This window comes from Pseudophryne corroboree, chromosome 5 (genome assembly GCF_028390025.1).
Source record: "Pseudophryne corroboree isolate aPseCor3 chromosome 5, aPseCor3.hap2, whole genome shotgun sequence".
Taxonomy (NCBI): Eukaryota; Metazoa; Chordata; class Amphibia; order Anura; family Myobatrachidae; genus Pseudophryne; species Pseudophryne corroboree.
In genome coordinates this window covers 17,781,890-17,805,119 of record NC_086448.1, presented here as the reverse complement: position 1 = coordinate 17,805,119, position 23,230 = coordinate 17,781,890, and the positions used below count along the sequence as shown (strand labels likewise).

Genomic DNA, 23,230 nt, shown 5'->3' with positions numbered 1-23,230 from the left:
GAATAGCTGTAGTGTAAGTGCGCTGTGTTATACAGGGGTATAGCTGTAGTGTAAGTGCGCTGTGTTATACAGGGGAATAGCTGTAGTGTAAGTGCGCTGTGTTATACAGGGGAATAGCTGTAGTGTATGCGCGCTATGTTATACAGGGGAATAGCTGTAGTGTAAGTGCACTGTTATACAGGGGAATAGCTGTAGTGTAAGTGTGCTGTGTTATACAGGGGAATAGCTGTAGTGTAAGTGCGCTGTGTTATACCGGGGAATAGCTGTAGTGTAAGTGCGCTATGTTATACAGGGGATTAGCTGTAGTGTAAGTGCGCTGTGTTATACAGGGGAATAGCTGTAGTGTAAGTGCGCTGTGTTATACAGGGGAATAGCTGTAGTGTAAGTGCGCTGTGTTATACAGGGGAATAGCTGTAGTGTAAGTGCGCTGTGTTATATAGGAGAATAGCTGTAGTGTAAGTGCACTGTATTATACAGGGGAATAGCTGTAGTGTAAGTGCGCTGTGTTATACAGGGGAATAGCTGTAGTGTAAGTGCGCTGTGTTATATAGGAGAATAGCTGTAGTGTAAGTGCACTGTGTTATACAGGGGAATAGCTGTAGTGTAAGTGCACTATGTTATACAGGGGAATAGCTGTAGTGTAAGTGCATTGTGTTATACAGGGGAATAGCTGTAGTGTAAGTGCGCTGTGTTATACAGGAGAATAGCTGTAGTGTAAGTGCATTGTGTTATACAGGGGAATAGCTGTAGTGTATGTGCACTGTGTTATACAGGGGAATAGCTGTAGTGTAAGTGCGCTGTGTTATACAGGGGAATAGCTGTAGTGTAAGTGTGCTGTGTTATACAGGGGAATAGCTGTAGTGTAAGTGCACTGTGTTATACCGGGGAATAGCTGTAGTGTAAGTGCACTGTGTTATACAGGAGAATAACTGTAGTGTAAGTGCATTGTGTTATACAGGGGAATAGCTGTAGTGTATGTGCACTGTGTTATACAGGGGAATAGCTGTAGTGTAAGTGCGCTGTGTTATACAGGGGAATAGCTGTAGTGTAAGTGCATTGTGTTATACAGGGGAATAGCTATAGGATGGTGTAAGTGCACTGTGTTATACAGGGGAATAGCTGTAGTGTAAGTGCGCTGTGTTATACCGGGGAATAGCTGTAGTGTAAGTGCGCTGTGTTATACAGGGGAATAGCTGTAGTGTAAGTGCGCTGTGTTATACCAGGGAATAGCTGTAGTGTAAGTGCATTGTGTTATACAGGGGAATAGCTATAGGATGGTGTAAGTGCACTGTGTTATACAGGGGAATAGCTATAGGATGGTGTAAGTGCTCTGTGTTATACAGGGGAATAGCTGTAGTGTAAGTGCGCTGTGTTATACCGGGGAATAGCTGTAGTGCAGGGGTGTCAAACTCAAATTCATCGGGGGCCGCATCAGCAGTTTGGTCCCCATCAAAGGGCCGGTTGTATCTGTAGGTCTATCCAAAATTTACCGCTCCACCTGCCTTATATGTGCCCAGCCATCTGCCCCCTTTTAAAGTGCCCAGCCATGTGCCCCCTTTTATAGTGCCCAGCCATGTGCCCCCTTTTATAGTGCACAGGTCCCCATTTTACACATTGGGGCAGGCACAGGTCCCCATTTTACACATAGCGGCAGGTACAGGTCCCCATTTTACACATTGTGGCAGGCACAGGTCCCCATTTTACACATTGTGGCAGGCACAGGTCCCCATTTTACACATAGCGGCAGGTACAGGTCCCCATTTTACACATTGTGGCAGGCACAGGTCCCCATTTTACACATTGTGGCAGGCACAGGTCCCCATTTTACACATAGCGGCAGGTACAGGTCCCCATTTTACACATTGTGGCAGGCACAGGTCCCCATTTTACACATTGTGGCAGGTACAGGTCCCCATTTTACACATAGCGGCAGGTACATGTCCCCATTTTACACATTGTGGCAGGCACAGGTCCCCATTTTACACATTGTGGCAGGCACAGGTCCCCATTTTACACATAGCGGCAGGCACAGGTCCCCATTTTACACATTGCGGCAGGTGGTGGAAGGAGGGAGAGAGAGAGAAAGAGAGGAAGGGAGAGGGGCTGACTTACATTTGAAGCGGTTCTCGCCGCTCTTCAGCCGCCTCTCCCTCCTCGTCTGCGCGGCTCCCTTCTCCCTCCTCCGACGGGGTTTCGTTGAATGACGCGTTTGCGCCGTGACGTCACGACGCAATCGCGTCATTCCGCGAAACCCCCCCCCCCCCCCCCCGAGCTGGGCACTCGGGAGAAGGGGGTTTCATGGCGGCGGCACCGCGGGCCATCAGACGAGGTCTGGCGGGCCGGATTTGGCCCGCGGGCCTTGTCTTTGACACCCCTGCTGTAGTGTAAGTGCGCTGTGTTATACAGGGGAATAGCTGTAGTGTAAGTGCGCTGTGTTATACAGGGGAATAGCTGTAGTGTAAGTGCGCTGTGTTATACAGGGGAATAGCTGTAGTGTAAGTGCACTGTGTTATACAGGGGAATAGCTGTAGTGTAAGTGCGCTGTGTTATACAGGGGAATAGCTGTAGTGTAAGTGCGCTATGTTATACCGGGGAATGTTACAGGATTGTGTGATTGCTGTGTGTTTTGTTTCAGAGGATTTGGTGATGCGGCTCAGCAGATCCATAGAGAGTGGGGATCAGAAAATGGCTGCTCAGTACGCCGTGGAGTTGGCGAGACAAAGAATTCCTGTTCAGATCCAGCTAAAGCAGATCTGCTACCCGAAGAATGAAATCTGGTTCGTGTTTTCCCTTCCCCATCAGTATACACCTGGCTGTGTAATAACCTGCCTCTACCCCATCAGTATACACCTGGCTGTGTAATAACCTGCCTCTACCCCATCAGTGTACGCCTGGCTGTGTAATAACCTGCCTGTACCCCATCAGTATACGCCTGGCTGTGTATTAAACTGCCTGTACCCAGTCAGTGTACTCCTGGCTGTGTAATAATCTGCCTGTACTCCATCAGTATACGCCTGGTTGTGTAATAACCTGTCTGTACCCCATCAGTATACGCCTGGCTGTGTAATAACCTGCCTGTACCCCATCAGTATACGCCTGGCTGTGTATTAAACTGCTTGTACCCCGTCAGTGTACTCCTGGCTGTGTAATAACCTGCCTGTACTCCATCAGTATACGCCTGGTTGTGTAATAACCTGCCTGTACTCCATCAGTTTACGCCTGGCTGTGTAATAACCTGCCTCAACCCCATCAGTATACGCCTGGTTGTGGTAATAACCTGCCTGTACCCCATCAGTATACGCCTGGCTGTGTAATAACCTGCCTGTACCCCATCAGTATACTCCTGGCTGTGTATTATGCTGCCTGTACCCCGTCAGTGTACTCCTGGCTGTGTAATAACCTGCCTGTACCCCATCAGCATACGCCTGGTTGTGTAATAACCTGCCTGTACCCCAGCAGTATACGCCTGGCTGTGTAATAACCTGCCTGTACCCCATCAGTATACTCCTGGCTGTGTATTAAGCTGCCTGTACCCCATCAGTATACTCCTGGCTGTGTATTAAGATGCCTGTACCCCATCAGTGTATGCCTGGCTGTGTAATAAGCTGCCTGTACCCTGTCAGTATACGCCTGGCTGTGTAATAACCAGCTGTACCTCCTTCTCTCCTCTCTCCCTAGCATGAAGGTCGGTGTGGAAGATGCGTCGGCGTCTGTGAATATATCGGTGCCTGTGTACGCTCACACTACTATCGCCATGCTGAAGCAGCAGGTGAGTGTCTGCAGTGTGCTGGGGAGATGAAGACACTGTGGTTCATTACAGCTGCCACCCTTCTCCAATACTCCGTTATTCCCTGTATATTGTATGGCTGGTGGCAGATTTTAGAGTTAATGGGGTTACACACGGAGAGATCTGACTAGATGTCTCCGTGTGTGTGTATGCCCCCCAGCGATAGCGATGCGCGGTTCCGCACTATGCTATTGTCGGTGCTAGATTGGCCGGCATGCAGGCACAATCTAGCACATCGCTCATTTCACCAGCTGGGTACATGAGCAGCCCCCCGTGTCAACACACATCACGCTGTGCTGAGAGATGTGCTAGACCGCTCAGCACGCGTCTCTGGGAACATCTTCCCGTGGGTACCGGGCTTTCTCTAACGTCCTAGTGGATGCTGGGGACTCCGAAAGGACCATGGGGGGATAGCGGCTCCGCAGGAGACTGGGCACAAAGTAAAAGCTTTAGGACTAGCTGGTGTGCACTGGCTCCTCCCCCTATGACCCTCCTCCAAGCCTCAGTTAAGATTTTGTGCCCGAACGAGAAGGGTGCAATCTAGGTGGCTCTCCTGAGCTGCTTAGAGTAAAAGTTTAAATAGGTTTTTCTCTAACGTCCTAGTGGATGCTGGGAACTCCGTAAGGACCATGGGGAATAGCGGGCTCCGAAGGAGGCTGGGCACTCTAGAAAGATCTTAGACTACCTGGTGTGCACTGGCTCCTCCCACTATGACCCTCCTCCAAGCCTCAGTTAGATTTCGTGCCCGGCCGAGGTTGGATGCACACTAGGGGCTCTCCTGAGCTCTTAGAAAGTTATAGTCTTAGAATTTGTTATTTTCAGTGAGACCTGCTGGCAACAGGCTCACTGCAGCGAGGGACTAAGGGGAGAAGAAGCGAACTCGCCTGCTTGCAGCCGGATTGGGCTTCTTAGGCTACTGGACACCATTAGCTCCAGAGGGATCGACCGCAGGCCCAGCCTTGATGTTCGGTCCCGGAGCCGCGCCGCCGTCCCCCTTACAGAGCCAGAAGCAAGAAGATGGTCCGGAAAATCGGCGGCATGAAGACTCTGTCTTCACCAAGGTAGCGCACAGCACTGCAGCTGTGCGCCATTGCTCCTCTCACACACTTCACACTCCGGTCACTGAGGGTGCAGGGCGCTGGGGGGGGCGCCCTGAGGCAGCAATAAAAACACCTTGGCTGGCTAAAATACCTCAATATATGGCCCCAGGGGCTATATATGAGGTAAATACCCCTGCCAGAATTCCATAAAAAACGGGAGAATAGGCCGCGAAAAAGGGGCGGAGCCTATCTCCTCAGCACACTGGCGCCATTTTTCCCTCACAGCTCGGCTGGAGGGAAGCTCCCTGGCTCTTCCCTGCAATTCTACAGTACAGTAAGAGGGAAAAGAGAGGGGGGGCATTAAAATTGGCACTGTATACAGTATATTATATAAAAGCTATTAGGGACATAACTCAGTTAGTCCCTGTATATATATAGCGCTCTGGTGTGTGCTGGCATACTCTTACTCTGTCCCCCCAAAGGGCTTTTGTGGGTCCTGTCCTCGTTTAGAGCATTCCCTGTGTGTCTGCGGTGTGTCGGTACGGCTGTGTCGACATGTTGAATGAGGAGGCTTATATGGTGACAGAACAGAGGCCGATATATGTGATGTCGCCCCCTGTGGGGCCGACACCAGAGTGGATGGATAGGTGAAAGGTATTAACCGACAGTGTCAACTCCTTACATAAAAGGGTGGATGACGTAGCAGCTGTGGGACAGCCGGCTTCGCAGCCCGCGCTTGCCCAGGCGTCTCAAAGGCCATCAGGGGCTCAAAAACGCCCGCTCTCTCAGATGGCAGACACAGATGTCGACACGGAGTCTGACTCCAGTGTCGACAAGGTGGAGACATATACACAATCCACTAGGAACATCCGTGACGTGATCCCGGCAATAAAAAATGTGTTATACATTTCTGACTTTAACCCAAGCACCTCTAAAAATGGGTTTTAGGTTTGGGGAGAAAAAACAGGCAGTGTTTTGTTCCCCCATCAGATGAATAAATGAAGTGTGTGAAAGCGTGGGTTCCCCCGTTAAGAAACTGGTAATTTATAAAAAGTTACTGATGGCGTACCCTTTCCCGCCAGGTGGATAAGTTACGCTGGGAGATATCCCCTAGGGTGGATAAGGCGCTCACACGTTTGTCAAAAAAGGTGGCACTGCCGTCTTAGGATACGGCCACTTTAATAGGTACCTGTTGATAAAAAACAGGAGGCTATCCTGAAGTCTGTATTTACACACTCAGGTACTAGACTGAGACCTGCAGATAGTGCTGCTGCAGCGTGGTCGGTGACCCTGTCAAACAGGGATACTAGTTGGAAAACATAAAAACATATTAAAGACGTCGTCTTATATATGGGGGATGCACAGAGGGATATTTTGCCGGCTGGCATCCAAAATAAATGTAATGTCCATTCTGTCAGGAGGGTATTAGAGACCTGTCACTGGACAGGTGATGCTGACTTAAAAAGTGCATAGAGAGCCTTATAAGGGTGAGGAATTATTTGGGGATGGTCTCTGAGACCTCGTATCCACAGCAACTGCTGGGAAGAAATAATTTTACCTCAGGTTTCCTCACAGACAAAGGTACAGTCCTTTCGGCTTCAGAAAAGCAAGCGGGTCAAATGGCGCTTCCTTTCTGTACAGAGACAAGGGTAGAGGGAAAAAAGCTGCACCAGTCAGCCTGTTCCCAGAATCAAGATTCTTCCCCCGCCTCCTGTGAGGCCACACCATGACGCGGGTGCTCCACAGGTGTAGCCAGGTACGGTGGGGGGCCGTCTCAAAAATTTCAGCAATTAGTGGGCTCGCTCACAGGTGGATCCCTGTTTCTTTCAAGTAGTATTTCAGGGGTACAAGCTGAAATTCGAGATGTCTCCCCCCAGCCGTTTCCTAAAATATGCCTTGCTGACAACTCCCTCAGGCAGGGAGGCTGTGCTAGAGGCAATTAATAAGCGGTATTCCCAGCAGGTAATACTCAAGGTGCCCCTACTTCAACAAGGACGGGGTTACTATTCCACACGGGTTGGGGTACCGAAACCGCATGGTTCGGTGTGACCCATTTTATATTTAAAATCCTTGAACACAAAAATTCAAGTTCAAGATGGAATCGCTCAGGGCGGTTATTCCAAGCCTGGACGAGGGGGATTACATGGTATCCTGGGACATCAAGGATGCTTACCTGCATGTCCCCATTTACCATCCTCGCCAGGAGTACCTCAGATTTGTGGTACAGGATTACCATTACCAAGTCCAGACACTGCCGTTTGGACTGTACATGGCACCGAGGGTGTTTTATCAAGGTAATGGCCGAAATGTTGATACTCCTTCAAAAAAAGGGAGTTGTAATTATCCCGTACTTGGACAATCTCGTTATAAGGGCGAGGTCCAAGGAGCAGTTGGTAGTCGGGGTAGCACTATTTTGGAAAGTGCTACAACAGCATGGTTGGATTCTAAACAGTCCAAAGTCACAGCTGGTTCCTATGACACGTCTACTGTTCCTGGGGATGGTTCTGGACATAAACCAGAAATAGTGTTTCTCCCGGAGGAGAAAGCCAAGGAGTTGTCATCTCTAGTCAGAGACCTCCTGAAGCCAAAATAGGTAGCGGTGCATCATTGCACGCGAGTCCTGGGAAAAATGGTAGCTTCCTACGAAGCAATCCCATTAGGCAGGTTCCATACAAGAACTTTTCAGAGGGACCTGTTGGACAAGTGGTCCGGATCGCATCTTCCGATGCATAGGCTGATAACCCTGTCTCCAAGGACCAGGGTATCTCTACTGTGGTGGCTGCAGAGTGCCCATCTTCAAGAGGGCCGCAGGTTCGGCATACAGGACTAGGTCCTAGTGACCATGGATTCCAGCCTTTGAGGCTGGGAGGCAGTCACACAGGGAAGAAATTTCCAGGGACTTTGGTCAAGTCAGGTTATTTCCCTACACATAAATATTCTGGACCTGAGGGCCATTTACAATGCCCTGAGGCCGGCAAGGCCTCTGCTTCAAAACCAGCCGGTACTGATCCAATCAGACAACATCACGGCAGTCGCCCATGTAAACCAACAGGGCGGCACAAGAAGCAGGATGGCGATGGCAGAAGCCACAAGGATTCTCCGATAGGCGGAAAATCATGTGTTAGCACTGTCAGCAGTGTTCATTCCCGGAGTGGACAACTGGGAAGCAGATCTTCTCAACAGACACGACCTCCACCCGGGAGAATGGGGACTTCCTCCAGAAGTCTTCCAATAGGATTGTACACCATTGGGAAAGGCCACAGGTGGACATGATGGCGTCCCGCCTCAACAAAAAGCTATAAAAGATATTGCACCGGGTCAAGGGACCCTCAGGCGATAGCTATGGACGCTCTGGTAACACCGTGGGTGTACCAGTCGGTTTATGTGTTCTCCCCTCTGCCTCTCATACCAAAGGTACTGAGAATAATAAGAAGGCGAGGAGTAAGAACGATACTCGTGGATGGCCAAGAAGAGCTTGGTACCCAGAACTTCAAGAATTTATATCAGAGGATCCATGGCCTCTGCCACTCAGACAGGACCTGCGGCAGCAGGGGCCCTGTCTGTTCCAAGACTTACCGCGGCTGCGTTTGTCGGCATGGCGGTTGAACGCCGGATCCTGAAGGAAAAGGGCATTCCGGAGGAAGTCATTCCTACGCTTACTAAAGCCAGGAAAGAGGTTACAGCAACTCATTATCACCGCATATGGCGAAAATATGTTGCATGGTGTGAGGCCGAAAGGGCCCCAACAGAGGAATTTCAACTAGGTCGATTTCTGCATTTCCTGCAAGCAGGAGTGACTATGGGCCTTAAATTGGGTTCCATTAAGGTACAGATCTCGGCTCTGTCGATTTTCTTTCAAAAAGAACTAGCTTCAGTACCTGAAGTTCAGACATTTATAAAAGGAGTGCTGCAGAGTCAGCCCCCGTTTGTGCCTCCTGTGGCACCTTGGGATCTCAACGTGGTGTTGAGTTTCTTAAAATCACATTGGTTTGAACCACTAAAAACCGTGGATCTGAAATATCTCACGTGGAAGGTGGTTATGTTATTGGCCTTGGCTTCTGCCAGGCGAGTATCAAAGTTGGCGGCTTTGTCTTGTAAAAGCCCTTATTTGATTTTCCATATGGATAGGGCAGAATTGAGGACTCGTCCCCAGTTTCTCCCAAAGGTGGTGTCAGCGTTTCACCTGAACCAGCCTATTGTGGTGCCTAGGCTACTAGGGACTTGGAGGACTCCAAGTTGCTAGACGTTGTCAGGGCACTGAAAATATATGTTTCCAGAACGGCTAGAGTCAGAAAATCTGACTCGCTGTTTATCCTATATGCACCTAACAAGCTGGGTGCTCCTGCTTCTAAGCAGACTATTGCTCGTTGGATTTGTAGTACAATTCAGCTTGCACATACTGTGGCAGGCCTGCCACAGCCAAAATCTGTCAATGCCCATTCCACAAGGAAGGTGGGCTCATCTTGGGCGGCTGCCCGAGAGGTCTCGGCTTTACAATTTTGCCGAGCAGCTACTTGGTCAGGGGCAAACACGTTTGCAAAAATTCTACAAATTTGATACCCTGGCTGAGGAGGACCTGGAGTTCTCTCATTCAGTGCTGCAGAGTCATCCGCACTCTCCCGCCCGTTTGGGAGCTTTGGTATAATCCCCATGGTCCTTACGGAGTTCCCAGCATCCACTAGGACGTTAGAGAAAATAAGAATTTACTCACCGGTAATTCTATTTCTCGTAGTCCGTAGTGGATGCTGGGCGCCCATCCCAAGTGCGGTTTATCTGCAATACTTGTACATAGTTATGGTTAACTAAATCGGGTTATTGTTGAGCCATCTGTTGAGAGGCTCTATTGTTTCATACTGTTAACTGTGTTTCATATCACGAGTTGTACGGTGTGATTGGTGTGGCTGGTATGAGTCTTACCCGGGATTCAAAATCCTTCCTTATTGTGTACGCTCGTCCGGGCACAGTACCTAACTGAGGCTTGGAGGAGGGTCATAGTGGGAGGAGCCAGTGCACACCAGGTAGTCTAAGATCTTTCTAGAGTGCCCAGCCTCCTTCGGAGCCCGCTATTCCCCATGGTCCTTACGGAGTTCCCAGCATCCACTACGGACTACGAGAAATAGAATTACCGGTGAGTAAATTCTTATTTTTATTTTCAGTGAGACCTGCTGGCAACAGGCTCACTGCATCGAGGGACTAAGGGGAGAAGAAGCGAACTCACCTGCGTGCAGAGTGGATTGGGCTTCTTAGGCTACTGGACATTAGCTCCAGAGGGACGATCACAGGCCCAGCCATGGATGGGTCCCGGAGCCGCGCCGCCGGCCCCCTTACAGATGCTGAAGCAAGAAGAGGTCCATAAATCGGCGGCAGAAGACTTTCCTGTCTTCATAAGGTAGCGCACAGCACTGCAGCTGTGCGCCATTGCTCTCAGCACACTTCACACTTCGGTCACTGAGGGTGCAGGACGCTGGGGGGGGGCGCCCTGGGAAGCAATGAATTTACCTTATTTGGCAAAAAATACATCACATATAGCTCCTGGGCTATATGGATGTATTTAACCCCTGCCAGTTTTCCAGAAAAAAGCGGGAGAAGAGCCCGCCGTGAAGGGGGCGGGGCCTATCTCCTCAGCACACAGCGCCATTTTTCCCACACAGCTCCGCTGGTAGGAAGGCTCCCAGAATCTCCCCTGCATCCTGCAACTACAGAAACAGGGTAAAAAAGAGAGGGGGGCACTTATTTGGCAAAATAACAGATATAAGCAGCTATAAGGGATAGACACTTATTGTAAGGTTGTCCCTATACATATATAGCGCTCTGGTGTGTGCTGGCAAACTCTCCCTCTGTCTCCTCAAGGGGCTAAGTGGGTCCTGTCCTCTATCAGAGCATTCCCTGTGTGTGTGCTGGGTGTCGGTACGTGTGTGTCGACATGTATGAGGAGGAAAATGATGTGGAGGCGGAGCAATTGCCTATAATGGTGATGTCACCCCCTAGGGAGTCGACACCTGAATGGATGGCCGTAATTAAGGAATTACGTGACAGTGTCGGCACGTTACAGAAAACTGTTGACGACATGAGACAGCCGGCAGCTCAGTTAGTGCCTGTCCAGGCGTCTCAAACACCGTCAGGGGCTATTAAACGCCCGTTACCTCAGTGGGTCGACACGGACCCAGACACAGACACTGACTCCAGTGTCGACGGTGAAGAAACAAACGTATTTTTCCAGTAGGGCCACACGTTACATGATCACGGCAATGAAGGAGGTTTTGCACATCTCTGATACTGCAAGTACCACAAAAAGGGGTATTATGTGGGGTGTGAAAAAACTACCCGTAGTTTTTCCTGAATCAGATGAATTGAATGAAGTGTGTGATGAAGCGTGGGTTACCCCCGACAAAAAACTGCTAATTTCTAAAAAATTATTGGCACTATATCCCTTCCCACCAGAGGTTAGGGCTCGTTGGGAAACACCCCCTAGGGTGGATAAGGCGCTCACACGCTTATCAAAACAAGTGGCGTTACCGTCTCCAGAAACGGCCGCCCTTAAGGAGCCAGCAGATAGGAGGCTGGAAAATATCCTTAAAAGTATATACACACATACTGGTGTTATACTGCGACCAGCAATCGCCTCAGCCTGGATGTGCAGTGCTGGGGTGGCTTGGTCGGATTCCCTGACTGAAAATATTGATACCCTGGACAGGGACAATATATTATTGACTATAGAGCATTTAAAGGATGCATTCCTATATATGCGAGATGCACAGAGAGACATTTGCACTCTGGCATCAAGAGTAAGTGCGATGTCCATATCTGCCAGAAGAGGATTATGGACGCGACAGTGGTCAGGGGATGCGGATTCCAAACGGCATATGGAAGGGCCCAGTCCTTTCGTCCCCATAAGGGCAAGCGGGCAAAAGGCCACTCATATCTGCCCCGGGGCAGAGGAAGGGGAAAAAGACTGCAACAGACAGCTTCTTCCCACGACCAGAAGCCCTCCCCCGCTTCTTCCAAGTCCTCAGCATGACGCTGGGGCCTTACAAGCGGACTCAGGCACGGTGGGGGCCCGTCTCAAGAATTTCAGCCTGCAGTGGGCTCACTCGCAAGTGGACCCCTGGATCCTGCAGGTAGTATCTCAGGGGTACAAATTGGAATTCGAGACGTCTCCCCCTCGCCGGTTCCTGAAGTCTGCTTTACCAACGTCTACCCCCGACAGGGAGGCGGTATTGGAAGCCATTCACAAGCTGTATTCCCAGCAAGTGATAATCAAGGTACCCCTCCTACAACAGGGAAAGGGGTATTACTCCACGCTGTTTGTGGTACCGAAGCCGGACGGCTCGGTGAGACCCATTTTAAATCTGAAAGCCTTGAACACTTACATAAAAAGGTTCAAGTTCAAGATGGAGTCACTCAGAGCAGTGATAGCGAACCTGGAAGAAGGGGACTACATGGTGTCTCTGGACATCAAGGATGCTTACCTCCATGTCCCAATTTGCCCTTCTCACCAAGGGTACCTCAGGTTTGTGGTACAGAACTGTCACTATCAGTTTCAGACGCTGCCGTTTGGATTGTCCACGGCACCCCGGGTCTTTACCAAGGTAATGGCCGAAATGATGATTCTTCTTCGAAGAAAAGGCGTCTTAATTATCCCTTACTTGGACGATCTCCTGATAAGGGCACGGTCCAGAGAACAGTTAGAGGTCGGAGTAGCACTATCTCAAATAGTACTACGACAGCACGGATGGATTCTAAATATTCCAAAATCGCAGCTGATTCCGACGACACGTCTGCTGTTCCTAGGGATGATTCTGGACACAGTACAGAAAAAGGTGTTTCTCCCGGAAGAGAAAGCCAGGGAGTTATCCGACCTAGTCAGGAAACTCCTAAGACCAGGCCAGGTGTCAGTGCATCAGTGCACAAGGGTCCTGGGAAAGATGGTGGCTTCTTACGAAGCGATTCCATTCGGCAGATTCCACGCAAGAAATTTTCAGTTGGATCTGCTAGACAAATGGTCCGGATCGCATCTTCAAATGCATCAGCGGATAACCCTGTCTCCAAGGACAAGGGTGTCTCTCCTGTGGTGGTTACAGAGTGCTCATCTCCTAGAGGGCCGCAGATTCGGCATTCAGGATTGGGTCCTGGTGACCACGGATGCCAGCCTGAGAGGCTGGGGAGCAGTCACACAGGGAAAAAATTTCCAGGGCTTGTGGTCAAGCATGGAAACGTCACTTCACATAAATATCCTGGAACTAAGGGCCATTTACAATGCCCTAAGTCAGGCAAGGCCTCTGCTTCAGGGTCAGCCAGTATTGATCCAGTCGGACAACATCACGGCAGTCGCCCACGTAAACAGACAGGGCGGCACAAGAAGCAGGAGGGCAATGACGGAAGTGACAAGGATCCTTCGCTGGGCGGAAAATCATGTGATAGCACTGTCAGCAGTGTTCATTCCGGGAGTGGACAACTGGGAAGCAGACTTCCTCAGCAGACACGATCTTTACCCGGGGGAGTGGGGACTTCACCCAGAAGTCTTCCACATGATTGTAAACCGTTGGGAAAAACCAAAGGTGGACATGATGGCGTCTCGCCTCAACAAAAAACTGGACAGATATTGCTCCAGGTCAAGGGACCCTCAGACAATAGCTGTGGACGCTCTGGTAACACCGTGGGTGTACCGGTCAGTGTATGTGTTCCCTCCTCTTCCTCTCATACCAAAAGTACTGAGAATCATAAGAAGGAGAGGAGTAAAGACTATACTCGTGGCTCCGGATTGGCCAAGAAGGACTTGGTACCCGGAAATTCAAGAGATGCTCACGGAAGACCCGTGGCCTCTACCTCTAAGACAGGACCTGCTCCAGCAGGGACCATGTCTGTTCCAAGACTTACCGCGGCTGCGTTTGACGGCATGGCGGTTGAACGCCGGATCCTGAAGGAAAAAGGCATTCCGGATGAAGTCATCCCTACCCTGATCAAAGCCAGGAAGGATGTAACCGTACAACATTATCACCGTATTTGGCGTAAATATGTTGCGTGGTGCGAGGCCAGGAAGGCCCCTACGGAGGAATTTCAACTGGGTCGATTCCTGCATTTTCTGCAAACAGGACTGTCTATGGGCCTCAAATTAGGGTCCATTAAGGTTCAAATTTCGGCCCTGTCGATATTCTTCCAAAAAGAACTAGCTTCTGTTCCTGAAGTTCAGACGTTTGTCAAGGGAGTACTGCATATACAGCCTCCTTTTGTGCCTCCAGTGGCACCTTGGGATCTCAATGTAGTGTTGGGATTCCTAAAATCACATTGGTTTGAACCACTCACCACTGTGGACTTGAAATATCTCACATGGAAAGTGGTAATGCTGTTAGCCCTGGCTTCAGCCAGGCGTGTATCAGAATTGGCGGCTTTATCCTATAAAAGCCCTTACCTAATTTTTCATACGGACAGGGCAGAATTGAGGACTCGTCCTCAATTTCTCCCTAAGGTGGTTGCAGCATTTCACTTAAACCAACCTATTGTGGTGCCTGCGGCTACTAGGGACTTGGAGGATTCCAAGTTGCTGGACATAGTCAGGGCCCTGAAAATATATGTTTCCAGGACGGCTGGAGTCAGAAAATCTGACTCGCTGTTTATCCTGTATGCACCCAACAAGCTGGGTGCTCCTGCTTCTAAGCAGACGATTGCTCGTTGGATTTGTAGTACAATTCAGCTTGCACATTCTGTGGCAGGCCTGCCACAGCCAAAATCTATAAAAGCCCATTCCACACGGAAAGTGGGCTCATCTTGGGCGGCTGCCCGAGGGGTCTCGGCTTTACAACTTTGCCGAGCTGCTACTTGGTCAGGGGCAAACACGTTTGCTAAATTCTACAAATTTGATACCCTGGCTGAGGAGGACCTGGAGTTCTCTCATTCGGTGCTGCAGAGTCATCCGCACTCTCCCGCCCGTTTGGGAGCTTTGGTATAATCCCCATGGTCCTTTCGGAGTCCCCAGCATCCACTAGGACGTTAGAGAAAATAAGAATTTACTTACCGATAATTCTATTTCTCATAGTCCGTAGTGGATGCTGGGCGCCCATCCCAAGTGCGGATTGTCTGCATTACTTGTACATAGTTATTGTTACAAAAATCGGGTTATTGTTGTTGTGAGCCATCTTTTCAGAGGCTCCTTCTGTTATCATGCTGTTAACTGGGTTCAGATCACAAGTTGTATGGTGTGATTGGTGTGGCTGGTATGAGTCTTCCTTATTGTGTACGCTCGTCCGGGCACAGTATCCTAACTGAGGCTTGGAGGAGGGTCATAGGGGGAGGAGCCAGTGCACACCAGCTAGTCCTAAAGCTTTTACTTTGTGCCCAGTCTCCTGCGGAGCCGCTATCCCCCCATGGTCCTTTCGGAGTCCCCAGCATCCACTACGGACTATGAGAAATAGAATTATCGGTAAGTAAATTCTTATTTTTATTGTGTAGATGGCAGGCTCCTTTGTATGTGGCCTTACATGTGTATAAGCCTCCCGGAGCTTGGGAGTTAATGCTTATGTTATTACAGTGATATCCTAATACACAACCACGTCTATTCTCTTGTTTAATAAGTAATCATTTAATAACTGGCTACATACCATCTGTAACGCCCGTTCCCCTATGTAGGCCGCATCTGTAACGCCTGTTCCCCTATGTAGGCCGCATCTGTAACGCCCGTTCCCCTATGTAGTCCGCATCTGTAATGCCTGTTCACCTATGTAGGCCGCATCTGTAACGTCTGTTCCCCTATGTAGGCAGTATCTGTAACGCCTGTTCCCCTATGTAGGCCGCATCTGTAACGCCCGTTCCCCTATGTAGTCCGCATCTGTAATGCCTGTTCACCTATGTAGGCAGTATCTGTAACGTCTGTTCCCCTATGTAGGCAGTATCTGTAACGTCTGTTCCCCTATGTAGGCAGTATCTGTAACGTCTGTTCCCCTATGTAGGCCACATCTGTAACGCCCGTTCCCCTATGTAGGCCACATCTGTAACGCCTGTTCCCCTATGTAGGCCGTATCTGTAACGCCTGTTCCCATATGTAGGCAGTATCTGTAACGTCTGTTCCCCTATGTAGGCCACATCTGTAACGCCCGTTCCCCTATGTAGGCAGTGTCTGTAATGCCTGTTCCCCTATGTAGGCCGCATCTGTAACGCCTGTTCCCCTATGTAGGCCGCATCTGTAACGCCCGTTCCCCTATGTAGGCCACATCTGTAACGCCTGTTCCCCTATGTAGGCCGCATCTGTAACGCCTGTTCCCCTATGTAGGCCACATCTGTAACGCCCGTTCCCCTATGTAGGCAGTATCTGTAACGCCTGTTCCCCTATGTAGGCCGCATCTGTAACGCCTGTTCCCCTATGTAGGCCGCATCTGTAACGCCTGTTCCCCTATGTAGGCAGTATCTGTAACGTCTGTTCCCCTATGTAGGCAGTATCTGTAACGCCTGTTCCCCTATGTAGGCCGCATCTGTAACGCCTGTTCCCCTATGTAGGCCGCATCTGTAACGCCTGTTCCCCTATGTAGGCAGTATCTGTAACGTCTGTTCCCCTATGTAGGCCACATCTGTAACGCCCGTTCCCCTATGTAGGCCGCATCTGTAACGTCTGTTCCCCTATGTAGGCAGTATCTGTCACGCCTGTTCCCCTATGTAGGCAGTATCTGTCACGCCTGTTCCCCTATGTAGGCCGCATCTGTAACGCCTGTTCCCCTATGTAGGCCGCATCTGTAACGCCTGTTCCCCTATGTAGGCAGTATCTGTAACGTCTGTTCCCCTATGTAGGCCGCATCTGTAACGCCTGTTCCCCTATGTAGGCAGTATCTGTAACGCCTGTTCACCTATGTAGGCAGTATCTGTCACGCCTGTTCCCCTATGTAGGCAGTATCTGTAACGTCTGTTCCCCTATGTAGGCAGTATCTGTCACGCCTGTTCCCCTATGTAGGCCACATCTGTAACGCCTGTTCCCCTATGTAGGCAGTATCTGTCACGCCTGTTCCCCTATGTAGGCAGTATCTGTAACGTCTGTTCCCCTATGTAGGCAGTATCTGTAACGTCTGTTCCCCTATGTAGGCAGTATCTGTAACGTCTTCCCCTATGTAGGCCACATCTGTAACGCCTGTTCCCCTATGTAGGCCACATCTGTAACGCCTGTTCCCCTATGTAGGCCGCATCTGTAACGCCTGTTCCCCTATGTAGGCCGCATCTGTAACGCCTGTTCCCCTATGTAGGCCGCATCTGTAACGCCTGTTCCCCTATGTAGGCCGCATCTGTAACGCCTGTTCCCCTATGTAGGCCACATCTGTAACGCCTGTTCCCCTATGTAGGCCACATCTGTAACGCCTGTTCCCCTATGTAGGCCGCATCTGTAACGCCTGTTCCCCTATGTAGGCCGCATCTGTAACGCCCGTTCCCCTATGTAGGCCGCATCTGTAACGCCCGTTCCCCTATGTAGGCCGCATCTGTAACGCCTGTTCCCCTATGTAGGCCGCATCTGTAACGCCCGTTCCCCTATGTAGGCCGCATCTGTAACGTCTGTTCCCCTATGTAGGCAGTATCTGTCACGCCTGTTCCCCTATGTAGGCCACATCTGTAACGCCTGTTCCCCTATGTAGGCCGCATCTGTAACGCCTGTTCCCCTATGTAGGCCGCATCTGTAACGCCCGTTCCCCTATGTAGGCCGCATCTGTAACGCCTGTTCCCCTATGTAGGCAGTATCTGTCACGCCTGTTCCCCTATGTAGGCCGCATCTGTAACGCCCGTTCCCCTATGTAGGCCGCATCTGTAACGCCTGTTCCCCTATGTAGGCAGTATCTGTAACGTCTGTTCCCCTATGTAGGCCGCATCTGTAACGCCTGTTCCCCTATGTAGGCCGCATCTGTAACGCCTGTTCCCCTATGTAGGCAGTATCTGTCACGCCTGTTCTCCTATGTAGGCCGCATCTGTAACGCCTGTTCCCCTATGTAGGCCGCATCTGTAACGCCTGTTCCCCTATGTAGGCAGTATCTGTAACGTCTGTTCCCCTATGTAGGCCGCATCTGTAACGCCTGTTCCCCTATGTAGGCAGTATCTGTAACGTCTGTTCCCCTATGTAGGCAGTATCTGTAACGTCTGTTCCCCTATGTAGGCAGTATCTGTCACGCCTGTTCCCCTATGTAGGCCGCATCTGTAACGCCTGTTCTCCTATGTAGGCCGCATCTGTAACGCCTGTTCCCCTATGTAGGCAGTATCTGTAACGTCTGTTCCCCTATGTAGGCCGCATCTGTAACGCCTGTTCCCCTATGTAGGCAGTATCTGTAACGTCTGTTCCCCTATGTAGGCCGCATCTGTAACGCCTGTTCCCCTATGTAGGCAGTATCTGTAACGTCTGTTCCCCTATGTAGGCAGTATCTGTAACGTCTGTTCCCCTATGTAGGCAGTATCTGTAACGTCTGTTCCCCTATGTAGGCAGTATCTGTCACGCCTGTTCCCCTATGTAGGCCACATCTGTAACGCCTGTTCCCCTATGTAGGCCGCATCTGTAACGCCTGTTCCCCTATGTAGGCCGCATCTGTAACGCCCGTTCCCCTATGTAGGCCGCATCTGTAACGCCCGTTCCCCTATGTAGGCCGCATCTGTAACGCCTGTTCCCCTATGTAGGCAGTATCTGTCACGCCTGTTCCCCTATGTAGGCCGCATCTGTAACGCCTGTTCCCCTATGTAGGCCGCATCTGTAACGCCTGTTCCCCTATGTAGGCAGTATCTGTAACGTCTGTTCCCCTATGTAGGCCGCATCTGTAACGCCTGTTCCCCTATGTAGGCAGTATCTGTAACGTCTGTTCCCCTATGTAGGCAGTATCTGTAACGTCTGTTCCCCTATGTAGGCAGTATCTGTCACGCCTGTTCCCCTATGTAGGCCGCATCTGTAACGCCTGTTCCCCTATGTAGGCAGTATCTGTAACGTCTGTTCCCCTATGTAGGCCGCATCTGTAACGCCCGTTCCCCTATGTAGGCCGCATCTGTAACGCCCGTTCCCCTATGTAGGCCGCATCTGTAACGCCCGTTCCCCTATGTAGGCCGCATCTATAACGCCCGTGACAAGAAAACACAGGTTTCTTTCTCAGTTCGTCAAAGGACGTAAAAGTCGGTCTGTGCCTGAATCTCTGTGCGCTATAATTTAATCACAGGATGCAAATACAAGTCATTGTCTAGGAAACCCTGTAGCCTTGTGGGCAAAAGGTTTCCTGCCCCGGGTGTGGAGAAAAGGGGTTCCTGTCCCATGTGTGGAGAAAAGGGGTTCCTGTCCCAGGTGTGGAGAAAAGGGGTTCCTTCCCCCGGGTGTGGAGAAAAGGGGTTCCTGTCCCAGATGTGGAGAAAACGGGTTCCTGCCCCGGGTGTGGAGAAAAGGGGTTCCTTTCCCCGGGTGTGGAGAAAAGGGGTTCCTGTCCCATGTGTGGAGAAAAGGGGTTCCTGTCCCAGGTGTGGAGAAAAGGGGTTCCTGCCCCGGGTGTGGAGAAAAGGGGTTCCTGCCCCGGGTGTGGAGAAAAGGGGTTCCTGTCCCAGGTGTGGAGAAAAGGGGTTCCTGTCCCAGATGTGGAGAAAAGGGGTTCCTGCCCCGGGTGTGGAGAAAAGGGGTTCCTGCCCCGGGTGTGGAGAAAAGGGGTTCCTGTCCCAGGTGTGGAGAAAAGGGGTTCCTGCCCCGGGTGTGGAGAAAAGGGGTTCCTGCCCCGGGTGTGGAGAAAAGGGGTTCCTGCCCCGGGTGTGGCGAAAAGGGGTTCCTGCCCCGGGTGTGGCGAAAAGGGGTTCCTGTCCCAGGTGTAGAGAAAAGGGGTTCCTGTCCCAGATGTGGAGAAAAGGGGTTCCTGCCCCGGGTGTGGAGAAAAGGGGTTCCTGCCCCGGGTGTGGAGAAAAGGGGTTCCTGCCCCGGGTGTGGAGAAAAGGGGTTCCTGCCCCGGGTGTGGAGGAAAGGGTTCCTCCCCCGGGTGAGGAGAAAGGGGTTCCTGTCCCGGGGCTGACATACTAACACTGTCTCAGATCTGGCTGTGTATGGGGGTTGGGAATCGCTGTCTAGTGAATTTTACTACTTTAACTCATTAAAAAAAAAAAAAAAAAGTAGTGAATCCTGTAATATATGTAAAACTCCCAGGCTTCACACTGATGTTCTCTGCTCTTCTATTTCTAGATATTCCGCGATTATCAGTTTCACCCCAGTATTCAGCGCTGGATTATTGGTCAGTGCCTCTGCTCCAATGACCGGACAGTTGGCTCTTACGGAATCCGGCAGGATGGCGACACAGCGTTCCTGTACCTGCTGGGTGCAAAGCAGGTCAAACTGACGCCGGAGGACCAGTACACAAACAGTATTTACCAGCCGCCCCCCATTGTCCCTGCTCTGAGCAGGGATGACCTGAAATACAAAACCTTGCCCAACCGGCCAACCCCAAATCATGGTAATTGTCACTTCTCAGTGTGTTGTATTGTGCGGCATTGTGATATCACACAGACCACCCAAATCCCCAAACTGAGCCATCACTGTACAATTACTAAAATAACGCTGTTCGGTGTTACCCTGACTAAGGGAAACTGCAGTATTGATTAGGATTGGAACCAGACGGCCAGACTTACGCCTGTAATATTAACTAATGAGACCACCGTGGTACTTATAGAATTGTTTTGTTAAAATGATCATTCTAATATGATTTCATACTAATATTATCCAGAAGGCACAAATACAAGGATTATCTCCAAAGAGTATAGTAATACTAGTTGTATTCTGAAACATTATAGTATAGCATAAATAGTATCTAGAAATTGAAGAATAACAGTACATATATTTATTAGATAAAGAAACAACAGCAATTATGTCCCATAAATACTCCGAAAATAGAATCCAAACAATGAAGTGTATTAACCCAAAATATCCAAGCTTATTCTCACTAAATATGGGATAATACATATCTGTTGTCATCAATTAATGATTGTGAGAAACTATATATATATATATAATGTTCCAGGATGATCCACATATTATAATATAACAACTATGCTGAACAAAAAAAAACTATACAGGTCCACTTGTTTAATAGTCTTGTATTAGTATTATATACTGCGCTATGATTCCCTACAGAACGTGCAGAGAACGGTCTGTATTATCCATTACAACGTCGCGATTAGCGGGTGTCATACCTCAATATTTTTTAATAATTATGAAGTTCTTTTTCTGTGACATTAATCTGGTTTCATTTTCTATAAATGATACAGATTTCGGGGACTGGGGGGTAGAGTTTGGGATCTATAGGAAGTACGGTGCCCGTGGCTTGTATGCAGCAGTTCAGCACTAGAGGGCGCTATTACAAGGAACCAGGAGGCCGATGGGAATTCCCCTTCCTCAGGGGGTTAATATCGTCCGAGAGTCTTGTGACAGTGACGCTTTGTGTTAATCTGTTTTCCTAGTGTCATACGATTGCCGGCCTGGGAACGTGGATGCATCCCGCATTTTACAGCTGGAGTTCCCGCTTTTAACTATGAACCCAAAACCTCAGGTCCCAGCGGCGCCCCCCTCCCCTGCACAGGTATGTACAGCCTGCGTGTGTGTGTAGGAATGTGATTAACCCTCGTATTGTTAGGTATGTTCCACGTATGTCTGTGCGCAGACCTGTCAGCTACTAAACACCAATCATATCAGTAGGACCTGGTAACTGAGGTACGAGGCACCGTGCAAATAGGGCATGGGCACATTGTAATGTTAACATTTGGTGTTATTCATGGGTTGACATTAATTGAAATACTCGTTAAGCTGCCGGTGTTATTGTCCTCGGCTGCGGAGCGTGCTGCGCGAAAACACGGGACATACACGCTGCAAGCAGACGCACATTCAGCCCTGCGTCAGCCCCGCAGAGCACACACATCGTGCACGTTTTAGATGGCAGAATAATTGGAGGTTAGGGTTAGGCTGCGGGAAAGGAGGGGTAAGGGAGAGGGGATAGCATACTTACCTCGCCCCTGTCGGGAATTTAAAGATCGGGATGCCGACGTCTGTATTATCACCGCCGGCATCCCGTCCACTGGTCACACATACCGAACCCGTTGCGGGGGAGAACCTTATGCATTTATATGTAAAGTGACCGCACTGAGGTACTGAATCATTCACCTGTGCTAAAGCATGGCTATCCTTAAACTTGGACTGTTATGGTGCCTTGAGGACTAAGGGGGTCATTCCGATCCGATCGCTCGCTGCAGTTTCTCGCAGCGCAGCGATCGGGTCAGGACTGCGCATGTACCGGCGCTGCAGTGCGCGGCGCATGCCAGCCGTCGTTGCCTAGCGATTGCCGCAGAGGTGGTCGCTGGGCGGGAGGGGGCTGGACGGCGGCATTAAGCCGCCGTTTAGGGGGCGCGGTCCGGCCAACGCAGGCGTGGCCGGACCGTTGGGTGGGTGGGCCGCAGCGGCTGCGTGACGTCACACGCAGCCGCTGTGGGCCGGGGAGCGACGAGTAGCTCCCAGCCAGCACGCTAAAGCTGCGCTGGTCGGGAGCTACTCTTGAAGTGCAAAGGCATCGCCGCTGTGCGATGCCTTTGCACTTCTGCGGGGAGGGGGGACGGCACTGACATGCGGGGCGGACTAGCCCTGTGCTGGGCGTCCCCCCGCATGTCAGTGTGGATGATCCCCTAAGTTTGGGAACCACTGTATTAAGCATAGCGAAACAAATTCACTTACCTTGAAGTTGTGCTACAGTATAAGGAACGACCCTTGTTTTCATGTTAATTGTTGGCCGTGTTTCTGTAGAGGAACTTCCATGGCAGTGACTGGAGTGTCGCGCTGCACTGCGCTGTCCGTCTGCGTGTTTGACGCGGCGTTTCTGGGCTGACATACTGAGCTCTTTGCTGTTTGCTTTGTGTAGCCGGGCTGGCCGTGTCCTGTATGCACCTACATCAATAAACCCACCCGCCCCGGCTGTGAGATGTGCAGTGAGGACCGTCCATCTAATTATGTGGTGCCAGAGGAATATAAGCCAGACGAGACGGAACGGAGGAGGCTTCAGCAGGAGAAAGACAGTTTCCAGCAGTACAAGAAGGTACGTTACATGCTACTAACCCTACTGTATAACACGTTACCAATATACAGATGTGCCCACAGACGCCACGGCTCAAAGCGTGCCAAATAGCCCCGCTTGGTGCGCCATGGACTTTGCTGCAAATGTGTCTTATATGCATCATTAATGTAACAAAAGTACCTTTGTCATGCCATATGGTGCAGAATCGCTAGCTGAATTAGTACACATCTCCATATTGGTAAAAGGTGTATGCAGAAAGTTTCAATACAAAGAAACAAGACTTATGTAACCTTATCCATCTTCTTACAAGCTGTTGTCCACAGTTATCAGCCGCGGTATGCTCTACAATTCACAAATAATACATTACAGAGGAACTGATGTTC

The 23,230-nt window shown here is 50.3% G+C and overlaps 1 protein-coding gene across 1 annotated transcript in view; it reads left to right on the top strand.

The window, feature by feature from the left end:
* Window positions 1–22,973, top strand: part of SHARPIN (SHANK associated RH domain interactor) — a 91,360-nt gene extending 68,387 nt beyond the window's left edge. Inside the window, exons 4-8 of the mRNA XM_063921109.1 lie at window positions 2,636–2,777; window positions 3,679–3,769; window positions 19,979–20,246; window positions 21,250–21,368; window positions 22,695–22,973. Of these exons, the coding sequence (XP_063777179.1) occupies window positions 2,636–2,777; window positions 3,679–3,769; window positions 19,979–20,246; window positions 21,250–21,368; window positions 22,695–22,958 (884 nt within the window). The 3' untranslated portion in view covers window positions 22,959–22,973. The remainder of the gene's footprint in view (window positions 1–2,635; window positions 2,778–3,678; window positions 3,770–19,978; window positions 20,247–21,249; window positions 21,369–22,694) is intronic.
* The last annotated feature ends 257 nt before the right edge of the window (window positions 22,974–23,230 follow it).